This window comes from Ictalurus punctatus, chromosome 29, assembly GCF_001660625.3.
Source record: "Ictalurus punctatus breed USDA103 chromosome 29, Coco_2.0, whole genome shotgun sequence".
Classification (NCBI taxonomy): Eukaryota; Metazoa; Chordata; class Actinopteri; order Siluriformes; family Ictaluridae; genus Ictalurus; species Ictalurus punctatus.
The window spans coordinates 11,015,187-11,040,664 of record NC_030444.2 but is presented as its reverse complement, the minus strand read 5'-3'; the positions used below and the strand labels follow the sequence as shown (position 1 = coordinate 11,040,664).

The window sequence follows — 25,478 nt, the reverse complement described above, 5'->3', positions numbered from 1 at the left end:
TTATAAATTTAATTCACGGATGAGCACTAAGGGATGCCAGGAGCCAATAACGTCAATACAGACTGAGCTGAAGGCAATCGACTGCAATGTGTGTGCCTGTTTGGCAGACGCAGATGCTTGATTGATACAGATTATGGCTAAAAGCCGTACTGAGTGAGAGGATGAAATGAGTGAGCGATAAACGCTAATACGGATGAGAGCAGCACCAGAAGGTGGCAAGACAATGTAAAAATAGTAGTATAGTGAGAAACATTAAAGCATGTGGTGAGGTCTGCAACAAAGCACAGACATATATATATATATATATATATATATATATATATATATATATATATATATATATATATATATATATAAACAGGAATAGGGGGAAATGAACAGCAAGGTTAGGAAGGTTTCTTTGCTAGCTTAACATCTTCTAGGCTAAATTATAACCATTGAATTCTAAGCCGCAGAAGATTGTTCCAAGCTCACCAGCCTAGTGTGCAAGTGTGAGCCTTGTAAGAGTAATCCCTTACAAGATCACTGGTCAAGTTTTTAGGGCAGGTGTCAAGGTACTGGCCAATGTTTATCCATCCATTTTCTGTACCCATTATCCTACATAGAGTAGCAGGAAGCCTGGAGCCTATCTCAGGGGACTCAGGGCACAAGGTGAGGGACACCCTGGAAAAATCCCACACACTCACACACCCATTGACAGAATATGGGCATTTTAGAAATGCCAGATCAGCCTACAATACATTTCTTTGGACTGGGGAGGAAACTGGAGTACCGGTTGGAAATCCTGAAGCATGGGGAAAACATGCAAACAGGCAGGAAGTGGGAATCGAACCCCCCAACTCTGGAGGTATGAGGCAAACATGCTAACCGCTATTCCTAATGACCAAGCCACCCAGCAACAGTGGTAAGGAAAAACTCCCTGAGAAGACATGTGGAAGACACCTTGAGAGGAACCAGACTCAAAAGGGAACTTGTTCTTTTCTGGGTGACACCGGATAGTGAGATTATAAATCGATTAATATAAATATAATCGAGATTATAAATTGTACTTCCACAAATATATACTATTATGTCAAACAGTGTAAAGTGTGCTGACAGGATGTTCACTATGAGCAAACGGTGAATGGAAGTCCTGGAATAAGCAAAGGATAGTTTTTAATATTATAGCAGCAGTTCTTTGGTACAGTATCCAGGTGAAATTATCCACTGAAGTACAGGTGAGATTTTGGCATAAACTATTTTGGTATGTGCACATCTTTAGGGTCTTCACATAAACTTTCCGTTAAGACCACCATTCATTTATGTTTATTCATATGGCAGACATTTTTTTTTATCCAAAGCGTCTTATAATTGAGCTGAGCAGGGTCATACAAATCTTGATGGTATCTGGATTTGAATTCACAACCTTCTAAGTACTGTAGTAGAGCATAGCTCTAACAGATGAGCTAAAAATTCCCAGTTCTTACTTCAAAATAATGACTATAACCTCAGTCCTAGAAAATGGTGGTGGAGCACCTCAGTGATTACATGCCAGTGGTTGTCATTCCATTAATCAAAACATGTTTGGGGACAATAGTTATGGCCAAAATCCAGCACAACATGCCCAATACACTAGACACCCAGGAGTTTGCTTATATCCCTAACATTTCCATAGAGGAGATCCTGGCTGCCATACAAATAGCCCTATTCCACTTGCATTTAATAATTCTCTCCTCCAAACTGACACACAAACAACACAACCTTGGCTGGCGCTCTATCGTCTGTAGATGGATGTTGGATGTTCTCAAAGTCATTTCCAGTCAGTTGGATTAGGCAAGGTCTCTTCTAACAAACTGATCATGAACCCTGAAATCCTTCAAGGACTCGTCCCCTGGTCTAGACACTTAGAGAATTCAAATAAATTTGATCGGTTTGATAGAGCTGATAGATCTACTGGTGTGCTGGAAGGTTAACAAACAAAAGTGACAACTGTGGACCCAAGGACAATACATTAGTGATTCTGAACACTTGAATGAGGGATCATGAGCACTGGAACCACTCAAGGACTTGTCCTTAGATCCCTGCCCTAGACAATCTTCACATGACTGTGTCACAGGAGGGTTGCCATCAAATTTGATAGGTTTCATCACAAAAGATGATGAGATGATCAGATGAGGTGATGGATCTACTGGCGTGCGGGAAGCATAACAAACCCAAATGAAGGCAGTTGACCCAAGAACAGTAAATCAGTGATAACTAGGTAAGGAGGGACAACTTGAAGTTGCTGGCCACAGCGGTTGCTATAAGTCCTACAAAAAGGCAATGATAATTTTGACTGCCAGCCACATATCCTAGCAATTTACACAGGTGTACCATTGAATGTTCTGTCCAGCCAAGCAAAATGCCATAATGTCTGGACATTTACAAAGAAAAGGTCATCGTCAACCCACTTTCAACATAGCCTATTAACAATCTTATTGCTTGGCAAACAATATAGGTATGTGAAATCAAGGATAACCAAGACATCAATTTTCACCCACATATTGAGAACAACTCTAAGGCAACACCACTCTTACCTTTAACACCCACCATCTACCAATCACTACAGTACATAATGAACTCTATGTGAAGTCTTTAGTAAGCAGCCCAGCAGCCTCCTACATTCCTAGCTTCCAGTTTCTAATGTCGATTCACCATAATAACAGCTTGCAATATAATAGCTGCTTTCACTACAATTGCAATTTGTATGAACAGTTCATAATGTTTATCTCTACATGCACAGTCAAAATAAGGTATCTTATTAACAACTAAAGGTCTACATACACATGGATACATGGCTTTTTTCGCACACTCTCTTTTACTAAAAACAAAAGGTTTCTCGTGATTCTTAGAGATTCTAGATTTCTAAAGGAGGAAAAAATGTACATGACCTAAAACACTGCTTGAGTGGGCTGCCTACTGAGCTTAATAATACCATAATTATAGACTGCTTTATTCACAGTAGAATTGAGTGATTCTTAATTTCAGTGGTTCTAATTTAAAACTCTGCAATTGCATGAAAAAGCCCTTTAATGACAGGAGACTTGCTAGAGATGTCCATGGAGATCTGCAGTGTTACACCTGATCCTACTGACTGAAAGAGTCTCAGAACTTTCCTGCTTCCATCTCTCTGGGTAAAAGCTAAAACTCTCAGCACTAATTAAGTGCCCCTCACAGATTAGATTCAGGAGTCCCTCAAGGCTCAATATTAAGTCCATTTCAGTTGCAACTGTTACATCATATAAGCATGCAATTCTGGTTTAAGGCTGCATATTTTGGGTATTGGGTTACAAAGATTTGACAGTGAGTACTGCCTGGGTGCTATGTGTCTCTTCCTTGATTTTTATTAGTGCTAATATTGCTCAGTGAATTATGACTACAATGATTAGCACATAACAACAGGGGTCATGACCTCTCATAGACACCTTGCTTTTATGACTATTGACAATGACAGATTTTAACAATGATTGTTTCTCGAACATCATGGCACCACAATTGAAAGCAAAATTGCCAATTAACTTTAGCTGACACCCAAAAATGGGTGCACACACAAGTCATTATTTGGGATAAAAGAGCTAATCAATAGCGTGGAAATATAATAAGAGGATAATGTGACCTACCATGGCCCCCACGTGTAAGGAAGGGCATCCTGTTGATGGCAATAGGCACAGTGCCATGTTTGTTGTGAAAATGGTGGACATGGTGGGTCGTGCTTAGACTGGACGAAACTCTAGCTGACACAGCAGGACCAGGGAAAGCTAGTAATGACAATGACAGGACTAGCCTCCATAAACTGGCCCAAAACACTCTGGGTGGATTTGAGGGCGGGGCATGCGGGGTGAGTACTAATCCGCTAAGCAAAACAACTGCCCCAAGAGGGAACGGAGAAGGGAGTGGGACTTCCATGCCCTGCCTCCTTATGTCATAGAAACAGAAAGACATATCAGACCAATGCAGGATCCATTATTCCTAGATTCCCTTTGAGAGGGGGATACTTAACAGATCAGCAGCAAAAAAAAAAAGAAAGAGGAAAATAAATTCTTCAAAAAATACACGTTCAGAAAAAAAAAATATCCAATCAAAAACAGTAGACGAATCCTGCTCCAGGGCTTGCAGCTGTGTATTCCGACGATGACACAACTCCTTATTCCTCCAGAATGTTCTAAAGTGCGGCAAAAAAACAGATCCTTTCCAAAAAAGTCCAAAACAATAGGAAAAAACACGAAGACCACGAATAAACAATGATTGGAAGACAGGACCTATAACAAGGTGTTCGGTCATCCAAAACTGACAGCCATGGAAAATTGAATGAACTCATAAATATCTTTCAAACATTAGCCATCTGTCTCTAAAGGCGATATTTTAAAGCCCTCGGTGTGGCTCTAACACTTGTCTCACTGATCCTCGAGCTTGATATCATGATAAATGGACTTCCAAACGATATGCCGATCCATTATTCGCAAGCGAATGTCTACATTACGGATTAATTATTTCATGCCCAGATACATGACATTGAAGAACAAATATACAAATATAAAAATATCTATGAATAAATAAATAAATCAATCAAAAGCAAAAAAGAAAAAAATAGAGATCAAATCTGGAGATTTGACCAAGGAGCAGCCGAATACAGTTACCGATCCTCAGAGGAACGCTGAGCACGGCAAAGTCTGCAGCAGAGAAGAGGAGGAGGATGGAACAGCTGTAAAGGAGGGAAAAAAGGAAAAAAAGAAAAAACAATAAAAGAAAACACGGACTAACTCTAAGACGGATCCTGGATACTTTTCCTGAGGGATGTGCATCTGGACGACTGCCATCAAGGATGAAAAGACGCAGATGACCGGGTGTCTCCTCTCCGGCCGCTTTCCATCACAACACAAGAGGAAAACAACCTTCTCTCCCAGAAGCCCTTCTCCCTCCTGATCTCCCTCTTTATCTTTCCACACCTCCAATGTTGAGGTTTCTTCGTTGCTCAGCAAAAGCTGCGATGGTGTACTGGGACTTCGAATGCAGGAGGCTGCTGTTGAGTGTGCGGCTACCAGACGCTCAGAGATTCATGAGAGAGGAGACAAAAATCCGTCCTGGGATGCTGGTATGCAAACATCTGCGAGCGTGAGCAAAAGGCAACAGCAGCGAAAGGACGCGAGAGAGGAAAAGAAAAAGAGGATGGCAGTGCTACGGACGTGACCAGTGTGTGTGTGTGTGTGTGTGTGTGCGTGTGTGTGTGCGTGTGTGTGTGGGTTTGTTGCTCCGTGCTCCTCAGCCTCGGTCTCAGACTGAAAGATAGAGCAATGCAGACAGAGAGAGAGAGAGAGAGAGAGAGAGAGAGAGAGAGAGAGAGAGAGAAGGTGGGAGGGAGAGAAACTGAGAAGGAGGCAGAGAGGAGGGGGTGACTGGCATGTACACTTGCTTACACACACACACACACACACAGACCGACACACAAACTCAGACAAAAACCACAGATAAAAAAAAAAATCAATACAACACCCCAGATTTCTTACATTGCAATGCTAAATAGTCTTCCACAGTACCACATTAGAAAACCGCTGCTAATAAAACACAAGATTTGCAAATTGAGCTCTCACATTGTCACTTTTATTCTCCTGCTTGCTAACTGTCCCCCCCACACACACTCTTATTTGCACATGACTGATTCCTTGACAGAATAAATAATTTTGTCTCCGTCTCCAAGAAATTAGCAACTTTTTGCTCCCTATATTTAGCCTGCTTTTGTATCTCCTCCTTTTATTTTCTCTCCCCGAAGTTTCTCTCCTCTCTCAGTGTTTTAAGTGGGTTTTTTTTTTTTTTCAGCATACAGACCTTTTATCTGCTAAGTTCCCTTTCCTTTTTGATGTTATACCTTTCCTTCATATTCAGTAGAAAATGTAACAGGCAGAGTGAAAGGAGTTGAAAAAAAAAAGAGAGCTAAGAGATTTGGGGTTGTAGGGTATGGCAAATCTGTCAAGGTAAGTCAAGACAAGCGGTATTTTATCGTCGTTCCTCTATTTAGTTTGTATACATTGGAACGAAATGACGCATCTTCAGGGCCATGGTGCAACACGGAACAGTACGCAGGACTACATGAAGTGCAAATACACAACAGTGTGAGACGAGTGCAAGACAATAAATACGCAGGACTGTAAACTGTAAGCTATTGTGTAATGTAGTAGCACAAGTATAGCAGCAATACTGGTAGCATAAACAAGTTCCATAGTATAAAGTGACTGATGCAGCTATGTAAAGTGCAGTGGTACGGAGTCTTACTGGGTTAGTGCAGTGTGCAGTGGTATTGAATCTTACTTGGTTAGGTACTGAGAGAGGATCTCAGTAACACTTTCTTGTCTGAAGGTCTATATTAATTGTCTGCTTTGAAAGGAATACGTGTACACCTGCTCATGCAATTATCCAATCAGCCAATCATGTGGTAGCTGTGGAAAGCATGTTCTCGGGGGGGTGTGTGTGAATGATTTCAGTGTCCATGGTTGTTGGTCCCAAGCATGCCCATTTGAGCATTTCAGAAACTGTTGATCTCCTGGGATTTTCGCAGACAACAGTCTCCAGACACAGACTGGTGAGAAAAACAAACAAACATAAACATCCCTTGAGCTGCAATTCTGCAGGCGCAAATGCCTTGTTGATGAGAACGGTCAAAAGAACATGGTCAGACTAGTTTGAGCTGACAGAAAGGCAATGGGAGCTCAAATAAGCACTTTATACAGCCGTGCTGAACAGAAAGGCATTTCAAAATGCACAACATGTCAAACCTTGAGGAGTATTGTCTACAACAGCAGAAGATCACATTGGGGATCAATTTTGTCAGCCAAGAACAAGAATCTGAGAATACACTAGGCATGGAATCTAGACAGTTAAAAGATCTGACCCTTCAACCATTTAAAAAATCATTATGGGCTATTAAATCATGGACAGATTTTATCAATGAGAAAACATAATGAAAATCTGATGGAAAAGTAGTGGTATCGAGCATCAGTGATCGGTGGAAATACAGTAGTATATACAGTTCACTATTCATTTAGTAATTACTTTATTCAGCTTAAAGGACAGTTTGTAATTAACATCTATTGGGTTTGCGAAAGCAAAGAAATCTGCTGTTGCTCCACTTTATCCACTTTATAGAGAGAATGGCTGGCTAATCGCTAAGAGAATTTCAAGGTACAGAGACAAATGAAAGGGGCAAAATCATTGCAGCTACATCTGCGCCGTAACATCAGGTATGAAACTCGCCAAAGGGAGCCAGACATTACTAGGCTGCCAGGTGGACAGTTTGTGTCTTCTCTCTTCTTCTGTGTCTGATGTCTTAACCAATAATGATAATAATGCTATGCCCAACAGAAAAGCCACTGGTGGGGATTAAATCCCAAATTAATCACACTGCCACTCTTGATGTCCCAACAATAAGATGCTTTCCTAGCTTGAGGAAGGGACTTTTTAATCCCTGTATAATTTTTTTTTTTTCAATTACCCTCCCTCCCTCAGGCTTTTTTGCAGTGTTTCATTAACGAAGTGAGAAGGTATAGAAAATAAGTACACCGCGAGAGAAAGTGCTAAGATTATCACTCATTGCAGAAATTTACCCCGAGTCATCTATTCATCAGCACTGCTAGCAGGTAGAATTTGCCAAAAAAAAAAAAAAAAAAGAAGAAGCATATGCCAGTGCCTTCAAAGTTAACCACATACATTATAAATAGTACATTCTACACTGCACATAGCCCCGCTCTCATTTTCTACAGGTTCACATAACCAAGGTTTGCAAATTCCCAAGTTGAAGCAATAGCATCTTTCATGTTCCACGTCCTTTCCCACTTCAGTGAACCAGCATTTCCACATTTCCACATATTATCCATGTTTTGTCTGACCACTACTATCAGGTTTGTAGGTGATTCCCATATTGCCATAGCAAGGGGTCAATCATTGCAAATGCTACATCTAAACTGTAAATGTTAGCACTTCATGTTGCATCAGTGTTGCATCTACTCGTCCATCAGTCATCAACTCCCCTCCCAACTGTCTGCAGCAGATGTGCCTGAATTCAAACACAGGACAAGTGGAAAGTCTTTTTCCTGGGAGCGCTGGGAAATAGGTCAGCAATTCATATTGCGCTACAAGACATGATTGAATGCTGTCAATTTCAACAAAGATCTCCTAATGGCCACTTTTCACGGATTCTGATACAATAAATGACAACCGATCAGCTAGAAGTCACTCATTAACGAAGACAAGTTGCACAAGGGCTACATGGTGCACGACGTTCAGGCCCGCTCGAGCCTTTTGGAAGGGATGAAGATATTTCAATTTGGGCAACTGACAAATCTTTTCGTGGCCTCATATTTCTTTCATAAGAATTATATATTCCAACAATTCAGTTAAATTCCATTTTTGTATAGCGCTTTTTACAATGGACATTGTCTCGAAGCAGCTTTACAGAAAAATATAAACACGGTATACAGATTTTAAAGTGCAAATTTATCCCAATTGAGCGAGCCGTTGGCGACAAAAAAATTGGTTCTGGATCAGTTGTAGCTGAAATTCTGTAGTTCATCATTTGGCATTTGTATGCTTATCTATTTATTTAAAGGACTAAATAAACTGGTTTGCTGTCACAGTAGTATCTTACATGGCTAAATGACCTAGCTGATATCATTTCTCAAACTGTACCATGCACCGAGCAACTCTTTGCTAATTTTACAGTTATTCATTATATATATATATATATATATATATATATATATATATATATATATATATATATATATATATATCAGACGCTTTTATCCAAAGCGACATACAAATGAGGAAATACAAGCTCATTTTAGACACATTTAAGATGATTTAATAATATTAATATAGCGGTTGCTCAGCAGCTAAGGTTCTACGATGGTGATCAGTATATTGTAAGGTCAAACCTCAGGTACACCAGATGGTGTTGTGCCCTTGATTAAGGCCCTTACATTTAAACTGCTTAGCTGTATATGCATGATCACCTATCTCAATTGTAATGATAAATATGTCCGCGAAATGAATAATATAAGCCATCAGATAATACATTTTGCATTGCAAATTGTGATGGCACAGTGGTTCCTTGGCAAGCTAAGCATTCTATAACTGTGAACAGATGTGAACACAGTGGTACGTGGAGATAAATTAATATACAGATTAGTGGCACTAACTCCCCGTGTAATGATCATGTCTTTGGGAATTTCTTGAAATGGCCTCTTTACTAAGCTCACTGGCTGTGGAGACAGCAGTCCATTTTACTGCTTCTTAAATTATGCCACCAATAGGGAATAAGCATACTTCTGAGGTTTGCTTCAGAAAGACAGTTCACTTGAATAGTAATACAGGCTTAGGGTAATCTTGTCTATGGCTCTATAGGAGGATACAAAGGAGGCTTATTTTGACCAGTGTGTTAGCTTTTGTCAACAAAGCCATCAGAAAAGGGGGGGTTAGGGTTAGGGTTGGGGGGTTAGGGTTAGGGTTGGGGGGTTAGGGTTGGGGGGGGGGGATCTACCAGTTTGCAAAATGCAAAAATACCCCGGATTCAATTCTGAGTGGAGTTTTCCATGTTCCTTTCGGTTCACCAGTTTCCTCCCACCTCCCAAAAACTGGTAGGTGATGGTAATGGGAAATTGCCCCAAGTTGTGCATGAATGCATGGTGGTGCCCCACACATGGTGTATGCCTGCTTTACACCCAGTGTTCCAAGGATATACTCTCGAACGTCCAGTATAAAGTGTTTACTGAATATGAAAGAATGATAAGGCTGAGCAGGGGGTTAGCACTTTGGCTTAGTGGTTAGCACATGTGCCTCGCACCTCCAGGGTTGGGGTTTCGAATCCCACCTCCGCCCTGTGTGCACGGAGCTTGCAAGTTCTCCCTGTGATTTGGGGGTTTCCTCTGGGTCCTCCTGTTTCTTCCGCCAATCCACAGACATGCGCTCTAGGTTGATTATCATTTCCAAATTGTTCGTAGTGTGTGAATGTGTGTGCAATTGTTCCTATCCAGGGTGTATCCCACCTTATGCCCCGAGTTCCCTGGGATAGGCTCCAGGCTCCCCCACGACCTGGTGTAGGATAAGCAGTATGGAAAATGGATGAAGAGATAAGGCTAAGCCTAACCAAGTCTAAGCCTGAAAATCTGTGTCTCTGGGCCCTTGAGTATTACCAGAGAAAATCCGAGATAAAATACCAGTGATGTCATTCAACTGTAGCTGGGAGTTGAAGCACTGACAATTCTGCTCTCTGAATGTGAAGAATTGCATTGTTTACCTCCATCAATTACTGCGACACTGGCCAACCATTTGAATCTGGTAACTCATGTATACAAAATATGACAGTTAGCATTCCCATCCACTTGCATTTAATTGCACAATGACACTGCAAAAATAGCATTTTTAAGAAAGATGCAGTGTACAGAAAGAAACACATTTTGGCTTCCAAGCGCTGGATTAGTTCATGGCCTCTGATGGAGGACTATTTAATGAAGTAGTATAAAAAAATGGGAGAAAATATATCTCTGCAGAGTTTGCAGTTGTATAATATGTATCGATTTTTCTTATACACATTTGTGCAGTGTATTGTACACAAATGTCAAAGCGTCATGGCTGAGAAACATACCTGCATTTTCCAAGCACATTTTGAAATTCAAGAGCTAGCTTTGGAAGTATATTCTGGCTCTTTAAAAGCACATTCATACTTACCCAGGTATTTTGCCCAACGCTTTTACAGTTTTATCCTGAGACCTCTAAATTGTTCTTTAAGAGGATCCTGTTTATAACTTGCCATTTTTCTTTTTTAACTCCATTCTACTGTAATCTTGTTTTGCTCTCTACGTTTCCTCAGAGACTTAAATAACGCTCACTGAGTAAGTGGACCTGTGGAAAATATGCAAGTTTTCCTCTACACTTTTGCACCTCCAGGCACAAAAAAAAAAAACCCTTCTCTCTCTGGTCTTTGAGAGGTAAGTGAATATTCATAAAAATAAAAGAGGTAAATTAACACAATCAAAGAATCCACAGGAATGGAACAGCAAAACAAAATGGAGTTATTAAACAGTGGTTTCATTGGAGACCTGAAAAAGACCCTGAAATAACAAGTTGATAGCAGAGTACTCCAAATGAATGAGTGGAAAATGGCAGGAGAACATTTTAATGATTGCCGACAAAAAAAATTGGACCCTTGCGAGCAAAATGACATTCGTTTCAGTGGAATTTGTCCTTCATATTACAACACTGAAGATCCAAAATGGAAGTAGGGCTCATTTGAGCTAGTGTCAAGCATAAAAGTTTTAAAAATACTTTGCAATCTGACTAGAAAAGAGGTATTCATAGTCAGTCGGGAGGCTGGACTTTATGGTATAACTATCTTTTGCTTGTGTGTTCTTTATTGATTATTGTTGATGAGTTAGCTAGCTTGGTAGCCACCAGCTTGGTTGGGTTAGCAAGCATAGAAGACTGCTTACTCTCAATATAAATAGCAATGGGCTTGATTTATCATGAAAATCTCATAAATTTGGAAAAACTTTTGTAGCTTACTCATGCTTCTGAGTTCACTAAGACTAAGTTGACTTGAACACTTTTATAGTGGCAGTGGTGGCTTGGCGGTTAAGGCTCTGGGTTACTGATTGGAAGGTTGGGGTTCAAGCCCCAGCACTATTATAAGTTTATAGACAATTACATATTTTATCGGCATAGAATTGAGTCAAAATAACTTCCACTTCTGCCTTCCAGTCTTTACCCGGATAGTTCATTTCGTGCTCCCTGCTGTTTGTTCACTTGACCTTTTATGGAGTTTTGTGGGTGTCACTATATGCAAATCACGCAGTGATGGTCACAGAACTCCAGAGCTGTGTCAAGAATGTGTTTCGAACTTTTTACATACATGATCAACATACATTTTCGTTTACATTGAAAATCAGACTTGCCGAAACGTTTGTTAAAAAAAAAAAAAAAACTTTTTAAGCTTACGCAAACATTTACACACAACTTTACTAAAACGTTGATATATGATGCCCATTGCGTGTATGCAGGCATTTACAAAAACCTCCCCTAGTTCCCAAAACATCGCTAGCAAGCTTAATGTCATTCTAAGATCTCTGATCATCAAGTGCCAAATGGAAAATTCCAAACTCTCCAAACCTTGTGTCTTACTCAGGCTTTCATTTCAAGTAAATCACAGTTTTGAAACTGCCTGGATTGCAGCAGAGTGGCTGCAACCTGTTCACACTGAGTAGGTATAGTTCTAGGTTGATCTCTGAATGAATCAATTTGTCTGACGGCATGGCCGGGTCTCGCAGTCACTGACTCGAAAACACCCACACATATTGGGAAAAGGCTACAAAGCTCCCCTGCCTACTTTCTTCTTACATTTGCGAGAACTTGACACAGCTGTTTGACCCTTTTATGGCTTTGTTTTCTTAAGATCTGCTGAACGTATCACTTTAATGTCCTTATAGTTTGTCTCTGCCAGTGATAATGTCATCAGTGCATTCAATTTCAATGAACTGCTTTTATTAGACTTAGCATGAGCATTTTCTGCTTATCATATATTCTGAATTATAACATCAGTATTTACTCTTTGACTATGACTAGTGCATATTACTTATCACAAATCACAAATGACTTCTGCACATTCTGTCATGTCCTATATTGGAGAAGTGACACCAAATCTCCATGTATTTTATGTTTTTTTATTTTTTATTTTTTTTAAATGTGCTAAACGTCTACAAATCAAGCCTGGCCATCTTTGTATTTGTTGGTCCAGTGTGCAGCCTGGATAAGTTTCCTGACACAAGCCATGCAGTGATGAGTGTAAAATGTCCTGAGCTGAAATGGGCACTTAAGGACTCATGGGTGTGTTGATGGCTGCCTTGTCACGATTGTCAGGCTCAGTTTCATGCTCATTAGCCAGATGCCTACCCACATCTTGCGACCGTAGTGGCTGCAAGGCTTCTAAGCCGAGTGGGTTGTTTTTGAGGTTTTGTTTTTGTGGTGAGGGTTTGTTTTTGTAAAAAAAAAAAAAAAAAAAAAGAATAAAAAAAAAAAAAAAAAAGGATGTTTTCCACTATTGACAAATTTGGTTATTAATTAATGTTAGCTTTGTAATATTACATATTAATCATATCATGTCTACATCTCTAGGAATATCTCGTATACCAAAGTCTAACCCTCTTGCGCTCATAGATGTTCATTAATGAATAAGATTATGTGATAATGCCTTTCGTATTATACAATGCACCAAATGTTCTATCTCCGTGAATGTTATATGCCTAAAATATATTACAAAGCTGGTACAGGAGATTTGAGAGCTGTAAATAGCAGCTTATTTGAACCATTTTAAAGCGTGATATCTGCATGTACTCTGCTAAGATTAGAAACATTAGGCCTTTGGGAGATTTTTCTCTTGTTTTTTTTTTCTTTCTTTCTTTAATGATTTGCTCCGACTTTCTGTGAACAGGATCTCAGTCTAACCTGATACTGATACAACATGAAAGCACAAACCACAATGGAAAAGGAACATTAGGGAGCAGATATCATTGTCCCTGCTATGCAATCAATTATACCACAGCATTCTTGAATTCTCAGAAGCTGTTGATTAATGTTCTATAACACAGCTCTGATACATAAGATAAAGGAGAAAGGAGTGTAGAAGCAAAAAAAAAAAAAAAAAAAAAAGGAGGCTCACAGGTATGCGTTGAGAGGAGCTAGCTGGCCTAAATGAGCTTTAAAAATCACACAGTTATGAAAATGTCAAAGTCTAGGAAGACAGAAAAAGAAAATACAAAGAAAAATGTACAGGAGGAACATTGCTGTATGCGGAAGGACGAAAGACAAAAACAAGACCTGGCTGAAGAAGAAAAAAAAAATACCACTCTATATTCTCCCTTCCATTTTATTGCATGAAAGCAAAGCTCCTGACTACAGCGAGTTAATCGCATCTGCCTGCCTCATTAGTACAAAGCCATCCTATGACAGTGAGTGCTTTGCTTATCTCTGCAGCCCAGTAAAGAGGTTAAAAGTGTAACTAATGTAGCCTTCTGTATGGAATTATGAGCCTGTCCTTAATGCTTAAAATATGCCGCGCATTCATTTATTGATTGACACTGAGTGGCACTGGGTGGAACACTGCCTTAGGTTCAGCCGGGATTGCAGAAGGACCTTGAGAAGATGCAGATGCAGGTGTAATTGTGAGGTTAGGAGACTGAATGGAGCAAAATGATGCATAATGTATTATAATCAAATGCAATATCACATGAGGTACTTAAGTGCAATCAGCTCAACCAAGGTGTACTGCTGTTTTCATCAATGCCCTTGTTCTGTCCTTGCTTCTTTTGCTACTGTAAGCTGGAGTGATATTTACTTTGGGCCTCAAGTCACCTTGGCTGCCGTTCCTTGGTAACCTGAATAAGCCCTCTAGAAGACAAAGCAGCTAGATTGTATTGTGGTTCGGAAGATACTACTTTGGGACACTGTGTGTACAGGGTAGCTTAGATATGCATATCTAACCTCTAATATGTATCGCAGCTATCCAAAGTACCTGAAAGTGTCATCCATTGGAGGCACTCTTCTAATCAACATAATGATTAGAATGACAATTCATGACAATTATTTTTGAAAATGCTTGGTACTGCATTCATACTTCAAATAACTCAGACATTGGCAATCAATTCCTTTAGTCAGATCAATTGAGGTCGATGCCATTACACGTTTCCACCATTTCCTCAAACACCTTGACTTCATACTCATCCCAGAGTTGCGCCACATCACATAGTTGCAGCCTGCCGTATAATTCCCTCCCGACCTGCCAATGGATCACCGAATTTTATGACCAAGTATTGTTCATTTAAAAGCTTGAACTTTCTAGTCCCTTGACTATAAGAAAGAAGACTTTTCCAATGACTCATCAGTCAAGCTCATCTAGGTGGATTCACAACAAAGGTGATCAATAACAATGCTGGCTCAGGGCCCATGGTCCATGCACATATATCAGATGCAGTTGAAAACATGATTGACAAATTGGGGGCATTGCAACAGTGTTACCATCACTGTAATTATCTATGATGGTGAACCTGGAACTCCCTATCTGTATTTATGGTCTCAGGCTGTGGGTACAAGTAAGGTCACAAATACAGGTGGCAGTAATGAGGGTCCCTCGCAGGGTTGCTAATAGGGTGAGGAGCTTGAAAATCCAAGAGAGGCTTGGGGCAGGTATTTCTAACATTCGTATTTGTATAGTAATGGATAACGGAATGCTGACTTTTCTGTGAGGAGCTCTTTAGCATTTTTGCAAGGAGTCTCCAGTGTCAGCTATTTGCAACAGTCAGAAGTAACGTTTAACTCTTTTAGCTCTTCTTTTTGTCTATTTTTGGCTGCTGCTGTGACACCCTAATTAAGTATTATCTTATCTTAAAGCTGTAATGACAAGTTTTCCACCACTGGAAACGACAGAGGGCTTAACAGGTCCTCGGTAACAAGACAACGTATGTTTTATGATATTATTAACTCTTATTATTAACCAGAAGCCAAAAAATTTTTGGGCTGCCCGTGATCAGTATTGAATTTATTTGAGATGTCACACACCACAGTTGTGGTTAATTGCTCATAATAAGAAAGTAGATACTCAGGGCTTTACGAATTTGCAGTTTTTCATAAGTATTTTTTATTTTATTTTACATAGCCTGCCAGGTTTAAATGTTATCATTTTATTGTTGTAGTTGTATAAAGTGTTTTACTGTCCAAAAAGCTTTCGCTGTGCTGTCTGTTTTTAATCTCTGTACCAATGTTATTGTGGAGAGATGTGAATTGTTTGTCCAGTAGGGGGCTCACACCCCTCCTCTTCCTCATCACCCCAACCGTAAACACAGAGTGATGCTACTCTATACACAGAAACCCAACAATGCCCTGACTAATCTTATAACAGACTTGCAGGGATAGAAGAATTCATTTGTTTATACTTATGAAAATGTCCAATAAGTCAATTTCAGTGTACTGTGAGAAAGGGGAGAGGCAAAAAGTGAGATTAGTCAAGAAATTACCGTTTATAGATGATATTTCATAAGTAAAAAAACAAACAAACAAACAAAAAAAAACAGGAACTAACTTGTTTTGTGGATGTTTCACAATGTTAAACATAACTATGGATGGATAAAAATATGAAAGAAAATGCATCGGGACATGCTGCTATTGGAAAATAATCAGCTTCGTAGTGGTCACAGTAACTCCGCTTCACATCTGGCTACATTACACCACCCTGTCATTGATTATTGCCCTACAGTATAACAATATATCCTGATGTGTTTATTCCTTAACTTATTAATTAGCCTTATGATCTTTCTGTGCCAACCACTGGAACTGAAATATTAATAACTGCCTTCGGGAGTTGCTGGAGCAGGGCTGTCATTTATCACTTTTGTAGTTTGACGACATTTCCAACTATTCAGAGGCAGAAAATAAGAGTTGAAAGCTTCTAGATTTGCTTCTGAAAGCAGCTGAGGCATTAAAACAGATGCATACGAGCTGCTGGAGATTATGCTAAAAGTGCCAGTACTTTTATAATATGATATACATGTGTTGTTCTTTGTAATAAATATGAACACTATGAGCTTTTTGATCATGTCTTGTTTATGCACATGCTTGAGACTTCTGCCTCTTATCAAGTCAGATTCCTGGTACATTTGTCCTGCTTGGTAATAAACCATTTCTAAATCTGAATAGTTCTGGAGGGATGCCAGCACATTGGCACACACGTATGCACACATGCATGCGCCAGCCTCAAACATTTATCTGCCGTCTCATAGAGGTGGCTTGTTGAGTGGCAGGATGACAGCATAGCTATAATTACTGCTAAGCCCCGCTTTCCTCTCTCTAATGACCAGGAGAGCAAATAACAGTTTGATTTAATTAAATCAGCAGCGAGAGACAGACTTCACCTCACTGAATTACTGGAGACCGAGTATGCGACCGACACACACACACACAGCTCATTATCTAATGAACATACAATCAAACACACACATCAGTACACCGGGACAGAACATTTCTGCTATATTCAAGCGACCTCAATTATCAGCTGCACAAACCCTACACCATCCATTCTCTCCATCCTACACTCTTACTGAATAAATAAATAAATAAATAAATAAATAAATAAAAAGAATTCTTGGATTCCTAAAGAGACATTCCTAAAGAGACATTCCCAAAGCGACATTTGTAAGTAGCTTTGGATAAAAGCGTCTGCTAAGTGAATAAATGTAATATGTAATAAATGTACAAGGAGCCCTTTTTGATGTAGAGTTCCCCATCGAACCCTTAAGGGTTCTCCTAGAAGAAGAAACGACAGGTCTTTATGGTTAAAGATATAACCGTTTTTTTCAGTGGGTTTAATCTGAAGCACAGAAAAGAAGTAATAATAATAATAATAATAATAATAATAATAATAATAATAATAATAATAATAATAATAATAATAATAATGCCAGCCAGACAAAACCTCAGTATGAGCAAGAGACTGTCTACCTAAAAGGGTTCTATTTTAGAAATAGAAGAGATGTGAAGACCTAGATGGACCCATAGCAGAGCACAATTGCACACACAATTTGGAAATGCCAATCAGTCTACAATGCATGTCTTTGGACAGGGGGAGGAACCTGGAGAAAACCTCCGAAGCACGGGGAGAACATGTAAAATCCAGGCACATAAGGTGGATAAGGGATTCGAATCCACAAAACTGGAGGTGCGAGGCAAACGGGCTAACCTCTAAGCTAATGTTCTAACCGGTCTTTTTTTGGCATTCAGCAGCAGTGGACTCTATACATCAATAAATATATTCTCAGTCAATTGTTCTGCATATGGTCTACCAAGTCAGGATGAACAAGTACATACGACAACAAAACACAAAAAGTTATTGTTTTCTGTTGGCCCAGACAAAAAGGCGCTCAACTTATGACACTATAATGTGCAAACGCCAATAACATCACCTTTGCTGTCGTTAGCGAGTGACATTTTAATAAAGCAATGATGCAGTTACAGACTATCAAAAGCCAAAACAAATGGTTTCATTAAGAAAAAAGGCAACAAGCTTATTTTCCCCCTCCCTGTTGGTATTATTTCTCCATTGATTTTTCCAGCCCTTGAAAAGAGAGAGGGGAAGTGCCCTTTTGACTAAAACTAAAGACCAGGAAAACAACACGATGAGGAAAAAAAAAAGAGGAAGAAGGATAGGTTGACATTTTGAAGGTAGCACTGCCAGAACATTGTGTCAAGAATGAAGGAATTATAGTGCACACAAATGAGCCCTGCATGTCAACTACCCACTCGCACCCATGCATACAAATTTCTTTCTTCTTGTTCTTTTTTATTTTAATATCTCAACCTTTGAACATCCCATAATGCAACATTAAATTCATAATTAAAATAACAAAAACAACAACAACAATAACGATAATAATAATAATAATAATAATAATAATAATAATAATAATAATAATAATAATAATAATAATAATAAGGCCCAACCATGACTATGCCCAGAGGAAACCTTCCACCAAAATTCAGTGACTGGATAAAGAGGGAAACCCCAATATACCCCCAGGTAAGTCCATATCAGTTCAAAGTTATAGCACTTTAAAAATGTCTAACGGTTCAAAGGGGGTGAATGCTTATGTAAGGCACGGTAAAATATCAAAATAATGTTTATCACCATTGCCAATTATATTAATAATAGCATTTGCTGAACTGAGCATGATTGATCATCACGGAAAGGATAGGCAAGGTTACAAAGTAAATGAAATAAAATTCTTTAAGAAATGTAGTATTTACAGTATAGAAATATCAAATCCCGATTCTGTTTGTATCTGAGCCTATAAAAGTTCAAAATGTGTTTAACCGAAAGCTGTCCATACAGCAGGTAACTTTCAATGACCATTTATATATATATATATATATATATATATATATATATATATATATATATATATATATATATATATATATATATATATACAGTGAGGGAAAAAAGTATTTGATCCCCTGCTGATTTTGTACGTTTGCCCACTGACAAAGAAATGATCAGTCTATAATTTTAATGGTAGTTGTATTTGAACAGTGAGAGACAGAATAACAACAAGAAAATCCAGAAAAACGCATGTCAAAAATTTTATAAATTAATTAGCATTTTAATGAGGGAAAAAAGTATTTGACCCCCTCTCAATCAGAAAGATTTCTGGCTCCCAGGTGTCTTTTATACAGGTAACGAGCTGAGATTAGGAGCACACTCTTAAAGGGAGTGCTCCTAATATCAGTTTGTTACCTGTATAAAAGACACCTGTCCACAGAAGCATCAATCAATCAGATTCCAAACTCTCCACCATGGCCAAGACCAAAGAGCTCTCCAAGGATGTCAGGGACAGGATTGTAGACCTACACAAGTCTGGAATGGGCTACAAGACCATTGCCAAGCAGCTTGCTGAGAAGGGGACAACAGTTGGTGCGATTATTTGCAAACGGAAGAAACACAAAAGAACTGTCAATCTCCCTCGGCCTGGGGCTCCATGCAAGATCTCACCTCGTGGAGTTGCAGTGATCATGAGAACAGTGAGGAATCAGCCCAGAACTACACGGGAGGATCTTGTCAATGATCTCAAGGCAGCTGGGACCATAGTCACCAAGAAAACAACTGGTAACACACTACGCCGTGAAGGACTGAAATCCTGCAGCGCCCGCAAGGTCCGCTGCTCAAGAAAGCACATATACATGCCCGTCTGAAGTTTGCCAATGAACATCTGAATGATTCAGAGGACAACTGGGTGAAAGTGTTGTGGTCAGATGAGACCCAAATGGAGCTCTTTGGCATCAACTCAACTCGCCGTGTTTGGAGGAGGAGGAATGCTGCCTATGACCCCAAGAACACCATCCCCACCGTCAAACATGGAGGTGGAAACATTATGCTTTGGGTTTTTTTTTCTGCTAAGGGGACAGGACAACTTCACCGCATCAAAGGGACGATGGACGGGGCCATGTACCGTCAAATCTTGGGTGAAAACCTCCTTCCCTCAGACAGGGCATTGAAAATGGGTCGTGGATGGGTATTCCAGCATGACAATGACCCAAAACACACGGCCAAGGCAACAAAGGAGTGGCTCAAGAAGAAGCACATTAAGGTCCTGGAGTGACCTAGGCAGTCTCCAGACCTAAATCCCATAGAAAATCTGTGGAGAGAGCTGAAGGTTCGAGTTGCCAAACATCAGCCTCGAAACCTTAATGACTTGGAGAAGATCTGCAAAGAGGAGTGGGACAAAATCCCTCCTGAGATGTGTGCAAACCTGGTGGCCAACTACAAGAAACGTCTGACCTCTGTGATTGCCAACAAGGGTTTTTAAACCAAGTACTAAGTCATGTTTTGCAGAGGGGTCAAATACTTATTTCCCTCATTAAAATGCAAATCAATTTATAACATTTTTGACATGCGTTTTTCTGGATTTTCTTGTTGTTATTCTGTCTCTCACTGTTCAAATAAATCTACCATTAAAGTTATAGACGGATCATTTCTTTGTCAGTGGGCAAACGTACAAAATCAGCAGGGGATCAAATACTTTTTTCCCTCACTGTATATATATATATATATATATATATATATATATATATATATATATATATATATATATATATATAGATATAGATATGTGTGTGTGTGTGTGTGTGTGTGTGTGTGTGTGTGTGTGTGTGTGTGTGTGTGTGTGTGCACATGTGTTTATTTAAATCTTCTCTAAGCCTATTCTATTAAGTGTTGTATTATGAAATTAATATTTGCTCAGTCCCAGTTTTAAGGAAAGACTATTTTACGGTAAAGTTCACATAAATGTAAACAGTAAATAAGTGATGAATGCGAGTGAACAGACGAAGAGTGCCAGTTGTTAATTATTCAATAGCTGTAATGTGCTTCAATGCCTCCTGTTGATGTGGGTATCTGGGTGCCTCCGTTTCAAAGATCTGGATCGATTTACCTTTAGTGTAGCAGCTCTTTTCTTTGCCACTGTTGCTAATTTGCCACATTTATGTGCATCAAGTCCTGCTAATCCATGATTTTATTCTACCCTACTGATTATTTCTCTTTATGAGCAGTTTGTGTGTTTTCAATAAATAAAATATTAGGATATGCACAATATACTTTGTGGCTTTCTGCAATTCCATTTAGTCAACAGAAATTCTTTAATGTTGTTAAAATCCACTTGAATGTGCCAAGTCTTATGTCTTATGAATCTTGTAATAATAATAATAACAACAATAATATGCATTATAAGCATATTGTGTTGCACAGAACATGTCATATGTTAGAATACATTCAAAAGCCTATATAATTGCTCATAGTAGCTATAGTTATACACATAATGCTTTATAAATGCATTAACCAGGCATTATATATGTTCAGTAACATATAACTTTGAATTTCTCTTATTCTACTCTAATTGTACAACTCTAGCATTTATAAAAGTATACAACATAACAAAGCTTTATTAAAGCTTTATTAAACACGTCATTATTTGTGTTTAAAAGGCAGCGTGTACAAACTTCTTTTGAACACACCCAAAGTGCTATGTAACTTACTATTATAAATACGCTGGCTCTGATCGATTTGTCCGCTTTTCTCAGCTTCAAAATGGCTTGCTTTTCTCCCATAGACATCTCTCTGGTCATCATGTTGGTTTATCCTTTTTAACAACAAATTCAGTCTTCACAGCAAAACCCAGGGCTCAAACCAATAGTACTTTGTTAACACTTCTTACCTACCTACTTTTTACTTACTTTATTATATTACTTATTGCTCAATTTCTTCTTACTGACCTACTTCGTACTTTCTTTCTTATTACTAACTCACAGTTTTCTCCTTCTTTTTTTCCCAACCAGCTGATGCCAAGTCCCACCTTGTTATCTAGGGGTACTTTCACAATCTTTCAGAAATACACAGTTTAGTCTGCTTGAATCAAAGCCTAGTGTTTTAAAAGCAATTCTAGCACAGTTTGATTGCAGTGAAAATTTCAACCCTGAATCTGATTCGGACTCGGAGAGTAGACTAATAGGTGTGAAAAGGCACCAGGGTCTACAATGAATACTAAGACGTTTTATTCTTTTTCTCTCTTTTTTTCCCCCTGCCCTCTTTGTAATTTTCCCAGTTGCAGTTTTGCAGCCTAATCAGAAAGCAGAAGTGCAAAAATAGACCTAATGAGGTTTCAGATCAATTGAAATTTCACAGAGCCTGCATTAATTAAATGCCACAGAACTTTCAATCGGAGAGAACAATGCGTGGAGGATAGAAGCTTGAGAAAACTCATTAGGTGCACTATGCTTTGCCTGGTAAGAAATAAAAAAGGGTTTCGAGCGGAGATGCAGGAATTACACTCTGCTTTTACAGGAAAGAGTTGTGACTGAATTCTTTGCTTAGATTTGCAAGTGCACTGAGGGCAAATTTAATGGGATGGCCTGAAGCGTTTTATCTAAATTAACCGTAGATGAACTGGTTTATATTGGACTGAAAAATACTGTACGGAGAAAGCTAGGGCGCAGCATTTCAGTCAATTGGTCATAAATTAATGAATTGATGAATTAATGAAGTGAATGATAGTGAATAGCGTTAGGTCAGGGCTATACAAGGAAAAACCCTGGATAGACTTTGTATTAATGATAATGATAGAGTAATAAAATGAGTCTTTATTGATCACATATACATTACAGCGAAATTCTTTTTTCTTCACATACCCCAACATGTCAGGAAGCTGGGGTCAGAGCGCAGGGTCAGCCATGATACAGCGCCCCTGGAGCAGAGAGGGTTAAGAGCTTTGTTCAAGGGCCCAACAGTGGCAGATTGGCAGTGCTTGAACCCCCGACCTTCCCATCAGTAACCCAGAGCCTTAACCGCCAAGCCACCACTGCACCACTTATTAATAAACTTATCGTTCTCCTAGCAAGGGCACATTATTCCCCATTTGTTTTTCCATTTTTGAAAATAAATTATACACACATATTTGTTTCTGCTTTGTTTCTTTCTTATTCTATACGCATTAAAGGCTAGCAGTAGCAAAAATATAGAGTATGTCTTTGATGTTTACTCTACATGAACACATTTTTAAAAAGTGTGTAATTGCTGATGGTGTGAAGTTTATTATTATTATTATTATTATTATTATTATTATTATTATTATTATTATTATTATTATTATTTTTTATCTTGTTGTGAGGAGATATTTGCTTGTCATTTTTTGTGGAAGGAGCCTCCAGTTCAACTGCTCTTTATCAGCCAGAGATAAAGCTGTAACTTTCCAAAAGATAGAGGGCTTTGCATTTTCTCTGAAACATTAGCTGGATTATTCGTCATATTATCCGTCACCGTTATAACAGCGTGATAAACAGGAACTAATTTGTTTCATGGACATTCGACAACATTAAATGTAAGTGTACAGTAAATAGATTTTTTTAAAAAATAAATAAATGTATGTCGTCATTCTACAATACATGGTAATTGGTGTGACATAAGTGGATTAAAACAGTTCCAGGAATGCTGTTGTTGGAAAAGAATCACTTCTGGTCGATAACAGTAACTCCGCTTTGTGTCAGGCTGCATCACGCTTCCCTGTCGCTGATTATTTCCTCACAATAGCACCCCCTGTCATGTTTTATTCCTTAATAAGCACTCACATGTGTGGATTCTCGCTAATTGCTTGACTTCCCCAAGGAGACCTGATTCCTCTGTTGTTATGAAAAGGATTGTAGGCAATTATTCTCTCCAAATCCCAACCGTCTGTGAGCAGAGAGGACAAAGAAAGATATGGATTTTCTCTATTTTTTTTTATATCCCGTCTATATTATTGAGCACTTTGCTAAAGCACACAAGGATTTGAACTGAAGAGATAATATTCCTTAGATTTAGACAGCCAAGATTTGGTCAGACACTAGGACTTCTCACCAGCACTGGGTGTCTGTTGGAGGTGCTCATGTTAGAGCAGATAGTCGTGCTACCTAAATTGGACCCATCATTAAGACATCTGCAGCGTTTTAATTTTAGAAAGCCGCCGAGATCTCACTCAGCACGCAATGTGTGATTAAAGCCCACGGAATAACACAAGACTCCCGGGTCTCCGGATGAAATTAACGTTTATCAATGACAGACGTAAAGGAAACGCAAAGATCTCACTCTCACATTCTCTCTCTCTCTTTCATTTTACCTAGCAGGTTTCACACTCGGTTTTGTGTTGCTGTCTTCTCATTCTTGCTTACCATCTTATACAGTATCCAAAAGGGAGAACAGGGAAGCTGGCTTTCCAATGAAGTGTTGCACAAATTTTCAAAAAATCCTGGAAAAAAAGAACAACGAAGTCATCCCATCGTTCATCAAAATGATGTCACATGACTAGGGAGGAAGAGCTTACTTTTCCAGCCTTTTTTTTTTTTTTTTGCCCCGTCCCAAATTTTTTTGACACATGTTTCAGCCATCAAATACAAAAATTCCTTATTTATTTCTTAAAATGGTACATTTCCCTCAGTTTAAACATTTGATATGTTTTCTATGTTCTATTATGAATAATGTGTGGCTTTATGAGATTTGCTTTCTGTGTTCATTTGCATTTTACACAGCGTCCCAACTTTTTTGGAATTGGGGTTGTAATTTGTTGCCTTCTACTGGGGGCATGTTCAATCTAGTGGATACCTATAAGGACCAATAATGTTATTGCTAATATTTGTAATGGTTAGCTAATGGTTTGTAATTGTATTTGTAGTGGAAACCCCTAGAATTTCTATAATGGTTCTGTTTTTATTTATTTTATTTATTGAAGTCTGACCGATGTGACTTACATCCACATGACATTATTTATTTGTTTCCATTTCAACTTGTCATTATCGGCAGACTGAAATATTTCAACAATTCTTATTTAGCTGTTTTTTCGAACGCATTCAGCTTTTGGTATAGATGGCAATAAACTATGTGGATGGAAAACTACAAAGGAAGAGCGCATCATCTCGAGAGCTAGATAGGCATCATCTTGAGAGCTACAAAGCACATCATCTTCAGAGCTAGACAGGATCCTTCTTCATTTCCTGCTTTGCAAGGACGACGACGGAGCCTCTTCAGAACGATACGATCTCGTAGTGAGGCGTGAAGCAATGTCTGTTCCTTCATCTATGACCATGTATTGTTTCTAAAATGGGGGGAAGCACTCTCTGTTGTCTCTTATCGCTGTTGTCTTTGAGCTCATAGTCGGTTACAGTGTCGATAACTTGCACTTCCATTTGTTTTTGTGATATGAAGTGTGTGTCGAGGGGGCAGTGGGTGCTCGGGCCTCGACGAACCGGTTCACACACTTCATCTAGAGAGAGCAGATACGACACAAAGACAACGATGATGACTGGGATGATGAGGATGAGGAAATGGGATGGTGGTGTTGAGTAAATTATTGATT

General features: G+C 39.0%; 1 protein-coding gene across 3 annotated transcripts in view; it reads right to left on the bottom strand.

Moving 5' to 3' along the window:
- nrxn2b (neurexin 2b) overlaps positions 1-25,478 on the bottom strand; it is a 659,496-nt gene that overhangs the window by 168,240 nt on the left and 465,778 nt on the right. The window contains exon 1 of one of the 3 annotated variants that reach the window (XM_053677578.1): positions 3,639-5,267. The exons of the other annotated variants lie outside the window; for them this stretch is intronic. Within the exon in view, the coding sequence (XP_053533553.1) occupies positions 3,639-3,960 (322 nt within the window). The 5' untranslated portion in view covers positions 3,961-5,267. Of the gene's footprint in view, positions 1-3,638; positions 5,268-25,478 lie in introns of those variants that run through there. 3 annotated transcript variants of the gene reach the window in all.